Genomic DNA, 15494 nt, shown 5'->3' on the forward strand with positions numbered 1-15494 from the left:
AGGATGCCATGGATGTTGTTTTCACTGGGATCATTGAAAGGACACTGAGGGGACTTGGTTTGTATACAACCCTTGATGGAAGTCACCTGTCTTCAGATAAATACCCAGCAGGGGCTTTTTGACTTGGGGGAGATGTTTACAGAGAAGTGACAGATCAAGATTTATAGGGGTCAGGAGGCTTGATTTTTGAGATATTGTTTTAGGTTTCGCTTTGGAGAGTGTGTTGGGGTGTGAACTGTTTTGAAGGCAGTTGGAGGAAACCAGCCCAGAGAGCAGTCACCATCAGTACCCTCTTCCATCTCTTTGAGAAGCTCTTTGAAGTGAGGGTAATAAATAGAGAAATTGATGCTGCATTCCTCCTGAAAGGCCTGCCAGAAACCCTTCTTGCTGCATTTCTTCTGGAAACCCTGCCAAACTGATCTTCAACGTCGGCTGAAAATAACTATTCTAGAAAGATCCCAGTGACAGCCGTTTATGCGTATTTGGGATGCCAAACTAAGAACGAACAACTGACATCTTTCCATATCTCTTTTCTTTTCTTCAAGAATTAGCTAGTATTTGGCCAATTTGGTATTCATTTTTGTCTTTTTTTGGTAACAGAGCTCTAAAGGGAAAATCTCTATTTTTCAGTGTGTGTGTTTGTGTGTATGTGAGGGGCTAAGGTAAAAGAGAACCTTCATATTTCAATGTGTGTTAATGCTCTGCTTTGTTACTAGTTAAGTCCTGTTTTATAATAAACTGATAATTTTGTTGCTTATTAAAGAAACCTAATTGGTGTATTTTATTCTAGGATAAAATAGAGTCTATGATTAATCATATCAGTAACGGGGTAAACATTTACATATGGCGAATGCTGGCAACTGACTCCCACGACTTGTGATCAATGTCACAGGACTTCATGTCGCATTTGCAGACGTCTTTAAAGCGGAGACATGGACGGCCGGTGGGTCTGATACCAGTGGCGAGCTCGCTGTACAAAGTGTCTTTGGGGATCCTGCCATCTTCCATGCGGCTCCCATGGCCAAGCCATCTCAAGCACCGCTGACTCAGTAGTGTGTCTAAGCTGGGGATGTTGGCCGCCTCGAGGACTTCTGTGTTGGAGATACGGTCCTGCCACCTGATGCCAAGTATTCTCCGGAGGCAGCGAAGATGGAATGAATTGAGACGTCGCTCTTGGCTGACATACGTTGTCCAGGCCTCGCTGCCATAGAGCAAGATACTGAGGACACAGGCTTGATACACTCGGACTTTTGTGTTCCGTGTCAGTGCGCCATTTTCCCACACTCTTGGCCAGTCTGGACATAGCAGTGCGCTTGTTGATTTCTGCATCTAGAGACAGGTTACTGGTGATAGTTGAGCCTAGGTAGGTGAACTCTTGAACCACTTCCAGAGCGTGGTTGCCAATATTGATGGATGGAGCATTTCTGACGTCCTGCCCCATGATGTTTGTTTTCTTGAGGCTGATGGTTAGGCCAAATTCATTGCAGGCAGCCGCAAACCTGTCGATGAGACTCTGCAGGCACTCTTCAGTGTGAGATGTTAAAGCAGCATCGTCAGCAAAGAGGAGTTCCCTGATGAGGACTTTCTGTAGGGTTAGTATAAATGGGTGGCTGTTGGTCGGCACAGACTCGGTGGGCCGAAGGGCCTGTTTCAGTGCTGTATCACTAAATAAAAATAAATAAAATAAATAAATATGTTGTGGCCTGTGGAGAAGTGAAACTTGAAAAAACAATGGACTCCTCCCACCTCGGTCGTAACACCGTGCAGAATTTAATTAGCATCTAGAACAGAACCCTTGTATCATGCCAAATTTTCAATGTAGTCTTTGATCTTCATTTTGTGTTTTCATATGGAAAGATAGTTCCATTTTAATTTTGGTTATTTCAGAACCATGGAAAAGAATATCCAGTGGGAGAAATGTTTTGAGGCCTGTTTTCAGGCTCAAATGACCCGCATGCTCACAGTGGCACCAGAGGCAGGAGGGCAGAAATTGGACCCCAGGCATCTCCTGAGTAGTTTTAGTGAATTCCAGATTCCTGAGACAATCTGCCAGCTTCCTCTGAACCAATTGTGATGGCTGCAAAGATGGCAGAAACCCACAGTTGTGTTGTAAATCCAGGAGGGACGTTCTACTCATCCTGGCTCCATAGTAAAGTAGCTTAAAAAGCAATAAATAATCTTTATGTTGGCAGACTCCAGTAATCCTTTTAAGGATCGCACTCCCAGCTCATGCTCCACTCTGTTTATAATGGAACTTTCAGTGGGGTCCTTAAACGAGCATTATGCTATCATATGAAAGGGGCTTAATGTCTATTTAAGGCAAGCGTTAGGCACGCCTGAATATACTGGAGTCAATATGCATCATGCGTCCTGTCTGAGGTCTAATACAAAAGGCAAAATATTGCAGACACTGGTAATCTGAAATATAAACAGAAAATGCTGAAAACACTCAGCAGTTCAGGCAGCATCTGAGGAGAGAGAAACTGAGTTACCATTTCAGGTTAATGATTTTTCATCAGAACCGGAAAATGTTAACAGTTGTAACAGGTTTTAAGCAAGTGCAGAATGAGGGGAAAAGGGGAGAGGTGGAGGAAAGAACAAAAGGGAAGGTCTGTGATAGGGTGGAAGGCAGGAGAGATTAACTGAAGAACAGAATTATTGCCAGAACTTGCTGTCTGAAAAAAATGGGAGCAGTGGTTATAATGTAAAATTGCTGACCTCTAATTTCACCTCCCACAAAAATCTTCACATATTCATCACTGTCTTCATGCTTGCTTCTTCTGCGTTCCAGTTCAACTTATACAACCTGTAACCTAGTACATCCTGGAATCATTGGGGAGATTTCTAACCTGCAAAGCTGGGTGTCAAATGGAAAGTAAAAATAGTAGAAAATTGAAATGCGACCACAACCCAGTTTTAATGCACCTAATTCCAGTTTAAACAGAGGTGTGTTTAGCTGTATGCAAGTAATCTGCTTGCCAGAGGTTGGTCGATCAATAGGACAGGCGAGTTAGTAATTAGCTGATTACATGATGGTAATGAGGCAATTTTTCATGGAACCAAACAGGATTTCAATTTAACACCACCAGAAGCTTGAGAAACCCACCAGTGAAATGGAAGCCAGATTGGACTGCACCTCATGATGGATGTTTAAAGTTCAGATCACCTGATCTCAAAACAGGGTCCATGTTTAAAGCTGTTTTGTCAGTACCCGCCGGTAAATGTTTTGTCGAGAGTTCTTGGCAGCACAGAGGTTTCTGAAAGGTGTGAAAAGTTTCCGAACAGACAGCAGCAGGATGTGGGAGTGTGGGGGAATGGGCACATGAATGTGAAGCTGAGTGGGGCACGGGGTAGGCGTCATGGATGTTTTAAACATTACACTGGACAAGGGCAGCAGTCACCATCCATGGCAGCAATGTCATTCTGTGGGTAGGATCAGCAGGTTAGGAGGTGCGCAGGAGAAAGGTGCACATGAGAAAGGTGTAGAGGAAAGAGATGCAGAGGAGAAAGGTGCAGAGGAGAAAGGTGCACGTGAGAGAGGTGCACGTGAGAAAGGTGCAGAGGAGAGAGGTGCACTGGAGAGAGGTGCAGAGGAGAGAGATGCACTGGAGAGAGGTGCAGAGGAGAGAGATGCACTGGAGAGAGGTGTACATGAGAAAGGTGCAGAGGAGAGAGGTGCACTGGAGACAGGTGCAGAGGAGGGATGTGCACATGAGAGAGGTGCAGAGAAGAGAGGTGCACTGGTGAGAGGTGCAGAGGAGGGAGGTGCACATGAGAGAGGTGCAAAGGAGAAAGGTGCAGAGGAGGGATGTGCACATGAGAGAGGTGCAAAGGAGAAAGGTGCAGATGAGAAATGTGCAGAGAGAGGTGCACATGAGAGAGGTGCAGAGGAGAAAGGTGCATTGGAGAGAAGTGCAGAGGAGGGAGGTGCAGAGGAGGGAGGTGCACTGGAGAGAGGTGCAGAGGAGAAAGGTGCACTGGAGAGAGGTGCAGAGGAGGGAGGTGCAGAGGAGAGAGCTGCACTGGAGAGAGGTGCAGAAGAGGGAAGCGCACATGAGAGAGGTGCAAAGGCGAAAGGTGCAGATGAGAAATGTGCAGAGGAAAAAGGTGCACTGGGGAGAGGTGCAGAGGAGGGAGGTGCAGAGGAGAGAGGTGCACTGGAGAGAGGTGCAGAGGAGAAAGGTGCAGAGGAAAAAGGTGCACTGGAGTATGGTGCAGAGGAGAGAGGTGCACAGGAGGAAGGTGCAGAATAGTAGAGAGGAGAACAGAGTGGATAATAGCAGGGAGGAAAGCAACAGAGGGCCGAGGTTGCAGGATTGTTTCCACAAACAGAAACCTACCTTCTTTGACCTACCTGAAGATCAGTGCTTCCATAGGCTCAGATTAATTCGCAGGTGGTCACAGATATCTGCAGCCTCCTTCAAGAGCAGCTTCTTGCTGAATCCAATGGGCATACAGTGCCCATCATGCTGAATGTCACTACAGGCTTCAATTCCTTTGCCTCTGGCTCCTTCCGGGGTACTCTCAGAGACTTCTTGAGGGGCTGTAGGTTGGCTGCCATAAATACATATGGCAAGTGGTGGATACATTGTTTGCCAGGCTGTCCACTTATGCCCAATTTCTCTGTGATGACGTTAGACAGAATGACTGGCACTTGGACTTGCCTCTTTGGCTGGCTTCCCACAGGTCCGGAGAGCCATTGATTGCACACAAACTCTGGCACGCAAATTCTGGAGAAAAATCATGGGGGAATTAAAAGTTGTATTTTTTCATTTTCTTTGAGCACTTTCATTGATTAGTTATAGAATTATTGCAGATGGGGCAAAGGTTGTTTGACTGATAGTCAGGAATCATCCAATCAGTTTAAAAAAAGGATCAGTTCACTTTCCAATTAGCCATGGGACAGCAATCCACACAGAGGATGGACCAACGGCGGGAGTGTGAGGGCAAGGTGGTTTGAGGTAGGCAGTCATGTGATGAAACCTCCAGGAATACAACCAAACAGATTAGGCAACCCTACCCATCATGTTGCTGCTGCCGGTGGGGGTGGGCGAATGGAAATCGAGACCGCTGTCTCAGTAAAGGATAAGGAACCAATTTTCCTGTCACGGTGAGTGCCATCAGTTGTGGCTGGGGTACATGTTATATGTATCTAGGATGAGAAAAGACTATCAGGCTCATATATGCTTGCCACCCATCTTCAGCTGATCACCACCACGTACCAAACCCTCTGCCTCCTGGGCAAAGGAAAAATAAAGCAAGCAGTCGAAATTCAGAAATCTTCTTGCAGATACATCTCCCTCCATCACCTCATGGATGATCAAACAAGCCTGTTATAATACAGATGAATTTAGGAATCTTTTGTTGAAATGAAGTTAAACAATGCAATCCAGATCAGCAGCAGATGAAAACAAATTGATGCTGACTCTACCAACTCTTTCTCTAGTGGGTGTCTTAAAGCAGTCAGGCTTCTCGCTTGAAGTTACTCAGCAGTTTAGAAATGTTGATTTGCAATGTGTAATTTTGAACTAAACTCAGCTTTCCTTTCAGATACCTTAAAGGTGGAGATTGGTGATTGGAAAGAGTAAGAACTGTACTGATTTTTTATGGATATCTATGCAGTGTTGAATTGCCATCGACTGGTCTTGGAATTGAAAATCTATTTTGTGAGTGAGTTTCCCAAAAATTTCCAAATGTAAACTGAGTACCAAAAGTTTATCTGCGAACATCAAGATCCAAGCCATAATCCCATCCCCTGTTCCCCCCACCGCCAGGGGTAGATCAGAAACCCCAGCGAGGAAGCGCAGAGGTGGAAGGGAAGGGATCAGAAAGAACGAGGTTGGGTGGAGGGGAGATATTGGGAAGGCCAGGTCAGAGAAACATTATGACACAGAGGGGAGTTCAATTGCAGGGTGGTTTACAGGTTAGCTTGGTTGGGAGGAAACAATCATTTTCAAATATATATCTACTTCCCTTTAAAAATGTTACCATTTAATCTACTTTCACCACTCTTTCAGATCACAACTCGCTACGTAAAAAAGTTCTCCTCATCTCCCCTCTGGTTCTTTTGCTAATTATCCTAAACCTGCATCCTCTGGTTACTGACCCTCCAGCTGGGAGAAGCAGTTTCTACTTACTTACTCTAACAAACTCACTCATAATTTTAAACACCTTAATCAAATCTCCCTCTAACCTTCTCTGCTTTAAGAATAATTCCAGCTACTATAGTCTCTCCACATAACTGAACTGCCTCATCCTGGGTATCATTCTAGACTGTTTCACAAGGTCAATGCAGGCAGAAAACTGGAGGAAACACTTGCTTCCACCTTTTCCCAATTGTATGAGCATTTTATTTTACAGGAGACATCCCAGATCGACACCCCTGTCAAGACAACCTGTCAAAACGATCGTTCCTCCTACTGGTATCATTAGCACCCGAATTTGCAATTACATTTTGGCCTTGTTCAGGGTACAAAATATTTTGGGAGAGTCGGGGACATATGGGATCAAGCAGTAATCTTTTACGTCTCAGTTATACTGCAGCTTCTACATTTGGTGCAAAGTGATTGGATGCTTATCAATGCAAAGATAGAATTGTAATTTAGAAGATGCTAGAGATGTGAGGTGTCAGATCCCTTACAGGAGGATATCTCATGCCAATTTTCAGTATCATTGGAGCCTAAAGCTGCAGTGATGGAGTAAAAGTGAAAGAAATTAATAATTTTATATCTGAGATCAATAGATTCTTGTAAGCGAAGAACACCAAGGGACGTGGAGCCAAGACCGGTGGATGGAGTTAAAGTACTGAAAAGTACCAGGATAGATTAATATTTCCTATTTGTCAGGAAAATGTAATGGAAGATTTATTTCAAAACATAGTCAGTGTTGACTGTGAACAGAAGACAGAGGGCGCTTTTTACTCATTTATTGGATTCCCAGTATCTCAAATGTCTCCTGTTAACCCAAACAAACACCAGAGATTTGCTCATGTTAGCTAAGTGTCATTTGGGCAAGGATCACTATCTCAAGTAAACCATCACCTAGCAAACTGGGTTTAAATGGGCAGCATTTTAACAGTTAAATCTTCAATCTTACTTCAGAGAATACTATTTAGGCCAACCCCTGAGCATCAATTTAGTAGTGACTGTATCAAGAATCAACACATTTAGTTTATTTACTCTTTATCACTTTTGCTTTTCCTTTTAACGACTGGAGGGGAGATGAAAAGTTTTTTTTTTCACAGCAACTTGTTGTGATCTGAAATGTTCTGCCTGAAAGGGCGGTGGAAGCAGATTCAATAATGACTGCCAAAAGGGAACTGGATATGCGCTTGAAAAGGAAAATTCTGCAGGGCTTTGGGGAAAAAAGAGGGGGTGTGGGACTAATTGGATAGCTCTTTCGATGGGCCGAATGGCCTCCTCCTGTGTTGTAAGATTATATGAATTGAAATGTGTGGGGGCTTATGTTTTGGCGGCAACTACTGACGATTCCGTTACATACAATTGCATAGTAAATTTCTCAAAGCACGTCATAAGAAGATGGAACATTGAGCAGAAGATTACAAGTAATTGGAGGAGGCAGTAAAAAGCGCGATCATTGAAGTAGGTTTTGAGGAAACTTTTGCAGGTTCAGAGAGGGGTAATAAACGGAAGGCTTTAGGACAAGAATTGTAAAGTGCAGAGACGTGATGGCTGAAAGTCATACCACCAATGGAGGGCATTGAGATCCTGTATTCAGTTCAGCAATAGAAAAATATTAGAAGGAAATTAAATAATCTGAGCATCCAGGTGTTGTCTTATATTGAGAATGCACACTGTATATTTACTATGTATTTCCTGTCCGCTACATGTTGTCCCAGCAACAGAAAATACCAAAATCAGAATGCTCACTGGCTCTTAATTGACCTTAACAACCACACTTTAAAAAATAAATCACAAACTAAGCCACGGTTATTACCTGCAGCCTGGGCAAGGAGGCATAGTCTCAGGTTGAGGAGTCGGCCATTTCGGACTGAGATAAGAAATTTCTTTGCTCAGAGGGTTGTGAATCTTCAGAATTCTCTATCCCAGAGAGCTGTCAATGCTCAGTCGATGGGTATATTCAAAGCTGAGATTGATAGATTTTTGGACTCTACTCCTATTTCTTATGTTCGACATTCTGCACATAGGGCATAATTTTATCTTCGTATGATATTGTAGAATGGGTGATGGTGAACTGGCAGCCTGTTGACGTCAATGAAAATAAATGTTGAGGGAGATAGAAAATGGGCTGTTGACATGATGGGGTCGCAATTGTTGCACAAAATGGCGATAAAAATTACCAATTTTGCATGTCTATGCTTTTCACCCCAAAGAGACCTGGAAAATGTCAGTCCAATGTGAGTCTGGGACAGCAACCTAAAACAGGAGTTATGCGCTTTGCATATGATAATGAGGGACCTAACCTCTATTTTAGTTCCTCTTTGCCCTGAGCGTACCTGCATAGAAAAAGTGCACTGGCGTTAACATGATTTGCCCGCTGTAAGCAGGAGACAGTTAATCCATAATAGGTTGCATGGTACACCACTCTCCAGTGTTAAGCCTCCTTGTTTTGTTTCCATAACAAATTGCTTTGTCAAAGAAATGGCTTACAATGAGTGGCCACGACAATTCACACTGCATTTCCAGTTCGTGTTATCCACAATACAATCTCTATACAGATGAGCCCCGTTCCTGCAACACACTGTTGTTCTAACAGACAGAAGCTGGATAACATATTCTCTACAGCAACAGCCCCAAAATTCTTTCCAAGGCTGAAATCAAATAATATTCAAGTGCTAAGGATTAAACAGCAACCTGTGTGTTAACTGCCCGTTTTGATCGTGCATTTCTCTCTCCCTCTTTATTGCTTTGTTTTGATGCCTTTGATGAAGGGAATCCTTACGGAAACTCATTTCATTATCTGCTGGAATCCAACCATCAAAAGAAAGGACCAATTTTACAAATGCAGAAGTTAAAGGATATGAATTCCATTAAAGGGTCTGGGGAGTTCTGCCACCTTCCCCATTACTGACCTTGTAAGCAGTGGACAGAGCTCCTTCTGCTACAAGACCTGTGGATTCCCAACATATCGAGCTGAATTTTCCCTGCCCCATAGAGATAGGGTTGGAAGCAGTTGGTTTAGTTTAGTTTAGAGATACAGCACTGAAACAGGCCCTTCGGCCCACCGAGTCTGTGCCGACCATCAGCCACCCATTTATACTAATCCTACACTAATTCCATATTCCTACCACATCCCCACCTGTCCCTATATTTCCCTACCACCTACCTACACTAGGGACAATTGCTAATGGCCAATTTACCTATCAACCTGCAAGTCTTTGGCATGTGGGAGGAAACCGGAGCACCCGGAGGAAACCCACGCAGACACAGGGAGAACTTGCTGGGAAAATAGGGGGAAGCAAAATCTGAATGACTCCCAAAATATTCCTACCTCCAGGGGACTTTACATGGAGGTGGTCAGCCAATTAGGGCAATTAAAGCACTACTTAGGTATTTACCTGCCGTTCGAGCTGCCCCCTGCCAGGTTTGGAGGCCGCCATCTCATTGGAGATGGCCTCCTGGTGGCAGGTAGGGTGGCCATCGGAGCCGGAGGCTCCATGCCCCAATGGTGGGGTCGCAGGGATCAAAGGTGGCAATCACATTGGTCACTGCTCCTGCGGAGGGGTTGCCCCTCCACCCCAATGGCTCTATTGGCATCGGGCCTCTTTATTTGATGACTTCTCTGTAGGCAAGCAAGGCTGCCTCCATATTGAGGTACCCTCATGCTCGGCTTCTGTCTTAGCTGTGCCCACCTCTCCCAGTGAGGTTCCCAGCCTGCCATCGCTGCAAACCCTCTGATTGGGCCTCCAAGCTCGGGAACCCACCCGCCATCCTTAATAGAACAGCAAGTGCGGAGGCGGCCAATTAGGAGGCTGCCTCTTGGAAGGTTGCACCGGCAGGCACACTGATGATATGGGCCAGCTCGGGACTTCCCCCCCCCCCCCTATATGGGCCCATCGTGGGGGTCCCGAACACCTGCCGGGAAGTTGAGCTCAATGGGATTAGGTCCTGGTTTAATTTCCTTCTGCATTCCACTAAACATTCAGCAGGAAGTGCACCAGCAGCACTGTAAGTTCAGCCCCTAGATCATTTGACTTAGCATAAGCAATACCACAAGATATTCCACTGTGTATGTATTATATACAGAGAATCTTGCATCTAGAATATGTACATTTCACATCAGATGTCACACTTTGTTACAGGTTCAAAACAATCCTAAAAATAAAGAATGCTCGTTACTGACCTGGAGCTTGAAATTTACATGCATTTAGAGTTACCGAGTGAACTCAGCAATTCATAAGTTGCTCATTACCTGAATTTGCCTATTTACAGCATTGGTCTTAAAGGCTAAGGCAATGAATAAGAGCTAAATCATTAAGGTTTACAACAATATTTGATATTCTTAAAGTTATTCCCCTGCAAAAAAAATTAAGTCCAAGTGCTTCAATGCTGCACCCCTTAATGTCCATGTGCAATTTTATCAGACAGAAGAATCCAACCTGGGACTCTGCTTAAACACAAATATAGAAAAAGGCGGATAAAAGGAAAAGGTCAGCTGGTTTGTTAAGCCTGTCCCATACAATCATGCTGCCACTGAGCTTCATTACCCTAGATGCTGCCTGTTCATTAGCAAAATCTCCTGATAGGCAAAAAATAAATAAAAACTGAGGCTAATTCAGGGATAAAGAAAGAATTCTGGGAAATTTCTCTCTGGTCCTGAAGACAATCAAAAATGAGTTCCAGTAAACAACAGTAACTTCGAGGTACATCACGTAGTATTCCACCTATCAGCCTGTTTCAGAATCTCCCCTTGTTGCCTTTTGAACATTTGCAGTTGAATCAGCCCTGGCTGCATGAAGCTGCAACTTCCAAATGCAAATGTCCATGGCCAACTGTAACAAGAAAAACCTTCTGAAGACGAGAGACCCAAACTGTAGATATGATGTATTGCATCTGAACCCACCAACTAACTGAAGGCGGCAACAACATTTACATGCTGCTTTCTTTTACTGGAAACAGTATAGGGAGTTTAGACGGGGGTCTAATTCGAAGCCACTCCTCCCTTTTTTTCTGCACCAAGAGGGCTGGATTTAAAACAAATACAAATCTTCAGGAAACAGCACATCATGGGGTTAACACATTGCAGGAAATCAGATATAACCAATTCCTTTTAAGGCAGAGTTGCTGTGTCTGTTTCTGTTCCGCTACCCTGTCTTTAATAAACAACTGGAGAGTCCCGCCAGCTGCATCCTCGATGTGATACCGTGCTCGAGAAGTTCTGAAGGAAAGGGGCCGCTAAAATGAGATTTGGACGCGGCTGGAGGCGGTGAGAGAAAGTGGGCACATTGCGGCAGATGTGAAGCGGATGGCTGGTCCAGATGTTTTCAGAAACTACCAAGGGGACAGTTAAATGGTTTTTTTATTTGTTGCCAAAGGGTCTCTCTCCCTCCCAGTTCTCGGTTTGGTGATCGCATTGTCACGGGCTGCTTGCTCCATGTCACTTGCATCATAGTGAACCTGACAAGAACATCGCGGGTCACAACATAAAGTGACTTTAAAAAAAAAATTCAGCTGCAGCAGAGAGCTCGACTCGATTGGGACAGAATTCCACATCGACACCGAGACATCGGAACTGAAAACTGAGTGCAAATCCAATCCAGTTTGCAAAAGCAAAGTGCAGACAAACCGCCTCTGCAGGAAGGGGTATTAAAGAAAGACACAGCGTGTTTGGTGTTGAGCAGCGAGAAGGGTTTGCTGCAATAAACTGTGGAGATGCGGTGAATTTCTTTGCGGTTCAGTTGCTGGGTGCTGAGGATCGCAATCGGAGACGGGTCGCTCCGTTAATCGCCGCTGCGATCGTGCTGGCTTGGACTTCCAGCTCCAGAGTTTTGGTTGGACCGCACTTGGAAAAGGGGGTTTAACCCGATTCCCACCGCGATTCGCCTGGGGGAGTGTTCCGCCAAAACGGACATTTTCTTAACTTCTCAACTCTGATCTGACGTGGCATTTTCTCAACATTTCCTCCCCTCCCCTCCGTCGCTGATCCTCAAGTTTTTCTGTTGAGGGATTTGATTCGGACCTCCACAACTGGAACAGATGGAAATCCTTTCCCTTCCTGTCTGAACACACTATGGGGGAGTTTCCCTAATGGCTACTTTTTCAGGGAGATGCACATTTATTCTCTAGGATCCCCACCCGCATCCAGCTAGACCCTGGACACATCATAGCCGCGGGGCCTCGGGATCCTTCAGCCGCTCCCGAGTATCCCTCAAACTGCAGTGGCTGTGACCTTCCAGACTTCCCTGATTCTTGAAGATTTATCAACCCCAATCCAATTCCCCAAACTCTCCAAAGTAGATTGCATTATCCAGGTTCCTGTTAAATTGAAGTTTGCTTCATCCTTTATCCTCTCTGGAGCTCCTTGCACTGGGTTTCTCAACCCAGATCCCCTCCCCCCCCCCCCCCCAACCAAACAGGATGATGGCTTCTGGTGCGAAGAAGGTTTTGAAGAGCAAGAAGGTGGATGAAGCTCAGGCTTTGGCTCGGAGTTGCGCAGGGAGACCAGACTTCCAGCCTTGTGACGGCCTCTCCATCTGTGCCACCCACAGCCATGGCAAATGCTTCAAACGACACTGGTGCTGTCACTTAGGATGGTGTCACTGTAAGCAACATTTATTACTGCTCCTTAATGTTTGTGTGTGATTAGATGTAGTAAAATGTCAGTTAAAATTATGTTGAGGTCCATCATGATGTTGTGATTGGCTCATGCGGTCTACAATCCTCAATATCTACTGAGAATCTCAAATTAGCATCATTTAAGTATCTCTTGCAGGTGAAGCCATGTTGACTGGAGTTTGTACCAGCAATAGCCATAAAACCCGTTGATGATCCAATTTAAAGTCTGACCATCATCCACTCTTTTAAGTTCGGAAAGCAGGTTGTGATAGCTGTATGAATGGAACGCTTGCTACATATCTGCTTTTGGTACTCACATTTACCTTGTTATAGTTAGGGCTTTTAAGACACAATTTTCTGTTTCATTTGACCTGTTAACAGGTTCCATATGGAGACTGCGTTTCCTTACTTCTGTGTGCCCTCCTCCAGTTATACCCTGCCATCTTCACCTGTGGACCACACTTGGTCTGATTCCCCTTGGCAACCTCATAAGAGCTCAATAGTTTATTTAAATAAGTAAAAATTGGATTTGACTGGTAGGCTCAGCAAAACATCAAAGCAGCAAATATTCATCATTATAATCCTGATGGCTCATTGGATAAATGCATCACATAATTTGGCACTGCAATGAACTGATCCAAAAAGCCTTTTAGTTTCATCATGCCCATTGTTGAATCTCAGCTGGGTGGTTTTCCTGGTAATGCATTTTTCCTCACTGCCAAACGAAGAAATTGGTCAAGATTTCTAGTCACATTTTCCATCTAGTAATCCCTGCTGGAGAGCATTTCACCTGGGTGGAACTTGGGCAACCATCAGAATTGAGCACATTGGTTGAGAAAGGGATTCACTCAACCCCTGCCCCTGGTCAAAGTGCCTCCTGATACTGATCACTAGGCTGACACATGAGGAAGGCCATTGTGGTAATGTACCAGAGGGCTACTGCCCATTCAACAGTGAATTCATGTCTTCAGTAGAGGGAGGATAAGATCAGAGGAATAAATTGGAAGAGGAAATAACCTAAATGCTGGAAAGAGAAGTTGAAATTCTGAAGTTAGTCGGGACTGCAGTATTGAGACAATGGGATGACAGTCCTTCAAAGTCAACTCCCACGCTTTACATAAAAATTGATAATTCTGAAGTTGCAGACAAAGTCTGTCAGCATGTAAAAGATAAAAGACAGGTTATTGTTTTAAAAGGGCACAATTCATCATGATGGAGCTCCTGCGTACTTCCAGTATTTTCTGTTTTTAATCTCTGATTTCCAGGACATGTGGTTGCTCTATTTATCTCCTTGCTTTTTCAGTCGATTTCAAAAGGATAGTGCAAACTCACTGGAGGTTTACAGAGCAACATTAAGCAAGTAAGGTTTCATGAGGTGACTTATGAACCCCCAATCAAGCAAAGCAAAAAAAGGCAAAACGAGAGGAAGCCAACCTGCCCTCAGTTCCAACAAAGCCGACAACCTAATTTAGGCTGGACAAGGAGGGGAAGAAAATTGAATTCACCACATTTTTACAATTGAATCTTGTAACCACTTACATCCTGATCTGGGAAATTTGGCTGGAGCACCTGCCAGCCTTTGATTACCATTAAATCCCGAGACCAGAGCACTTGGTGAGACCTCAGTCACAGGCAAGAAGCCTAATCGTCTAAATATGAATCAGATTAGGTTAAATGAAAGTCAACACATCAGAATTCATCAAAAATTGCGCACAGAAACCAGTTTTACAATGTTAGTTTTATTTCAGTATAATAGACATCTGAAAATTACATCATAAACTGGACAAACGTAACCTCAGTTTTTTCAGTTATTCATTGGCTCAGAATTCTGAACATTTATTGCTTGGTTGAGAATTATTGCTATTTAATTTCGTCCTCATCTCATGCACCGCTCCCCCCCATAAAAAAAAGCTGGTCATGTGAAGCCACGAAATAGGAGAAAATGAATTCAGAGTCCTCCTGTTTATGTTGAATTTCTGTGCTCAGCCTGTTGAGAGATGTTTGCTCTGGAGATGTGCAACATTTTCCCATTTTATCCAGAATAGATCAGTTTCAAACACACCCATTTTCAGCTACATTTGGAAAATGGGAAAATATTACACTCAAAAGGACACAAATGTGTATCAACAAGAAATGTTTTCACCTCTACTAAACAACCCAGAAGTTCCATCTGCATGGTGATCACTCCTTGCACGAAGAGGAACCTCATGACATCAAATCTAAATTTGCCATTTTCCTTTCTGAACCTGTGTCCGCTTGTCCTACTGTCAAGGTTCAACCTGACATAGTGGCCGGAATTTTACACCACCCCAAAGAGCCGGATAGTGGTGTGGGGGGGGGGGTGGCGTAAAATGGAGTGGGAGGCTCCGGGAGGCCTTCCCAACCTGCTCCCGCCTCCGCCCCACTTTTGTAGGGCGGGGGGCAGGGGGGGGGAATGCGAGAAACGGGCCGCCTGCCCCAGGCCAATCAAAGCCCTTAGGTTGCCAATTAACGACCACTTTTATGTGTAGCAAGCGGGTTTCCTGGAGCCGGGAAAGGCCGCCGGTAAAAGCTGGCGGCCTCACCGCACCCCAGGGGTGGGCCCTGACAATTGAGCACAGAGTGCCCAATTGTCGAGGGCCACTGCCACTTCCCCAACTACCCTCAGGACCCACGACGTCCCCCTTCCCCCTAAACAACCACCGTTGCCTTGCCGGAGCCCAACCAATTACCCCCAGCGAGGCAACCCAAACTTACATG

General features: G+C 44.7%; 2 protein-coding genes across 2 annotated transcripts in view; both read left to right on the forward strand.

Annotated features, from left to right (window-relative positions):
• Positions 1 to 3359: 3359 nt before the first annotated feature.
• On the forward strand, positions 3360 to 4253 carry LOC137372408 (ribosome-binding protein 1-like). Its single transcript, XM_068036296.1, has one exon. It carries the CDS (start codon positions 3360 to 3362, stop codon positions 4251 to 4253), a length of 894 nt encoding a protein of 297 aa, XP_067892397.1.
• A 7023-nt stretch (positions 4254 to 11276) lies between these two features.
• Positions 11277 to 15494, forward strand: part of LOC137372226 (UPF0524 protein C3orf70 homolog A-like) — a 51702-nt gene continuing 47484 nt past the window's right edge. The window contains exon 1 of the mRNA XM_068035874.1: positions 11277 to 12741. Within this exon, the coding sequence (XP_067891975.1) occupies positions 12558 to 12741 (184 nt within the window). The 5' untranslated portion in view covers positions 11277 to 12557. The remainder of the gene's footprint in view (positions 12742 to 15494) is intronic.

The sequence above is a fragment of the Heterodontus francisci genome, chromosome 7 (genome assembly GCF_036365525.1).
Source record: "Heterodontus francisci isolate sHetFra1 chromosome 7, sHetFra1.hap1, whole genome shotgun sequence".
NCBI classification, from domain to species: domain Eukaryota; kingdom Metazoa; phylum Chordata; class Chondrichthyes; order Heterodontiformes; family Heterodontidae; genus Heterodontus; species Heterodontus francisci.

What these genes read in the sequence shown, in the direction of transcription:
- LOC137372408 (XM_068036296.1), top strand. Translation starts at nt 3,360, where the DNA reads ATGGATGTTTTAAACATTACACTGGACAAGGGCAGCAGTCACCATCCA.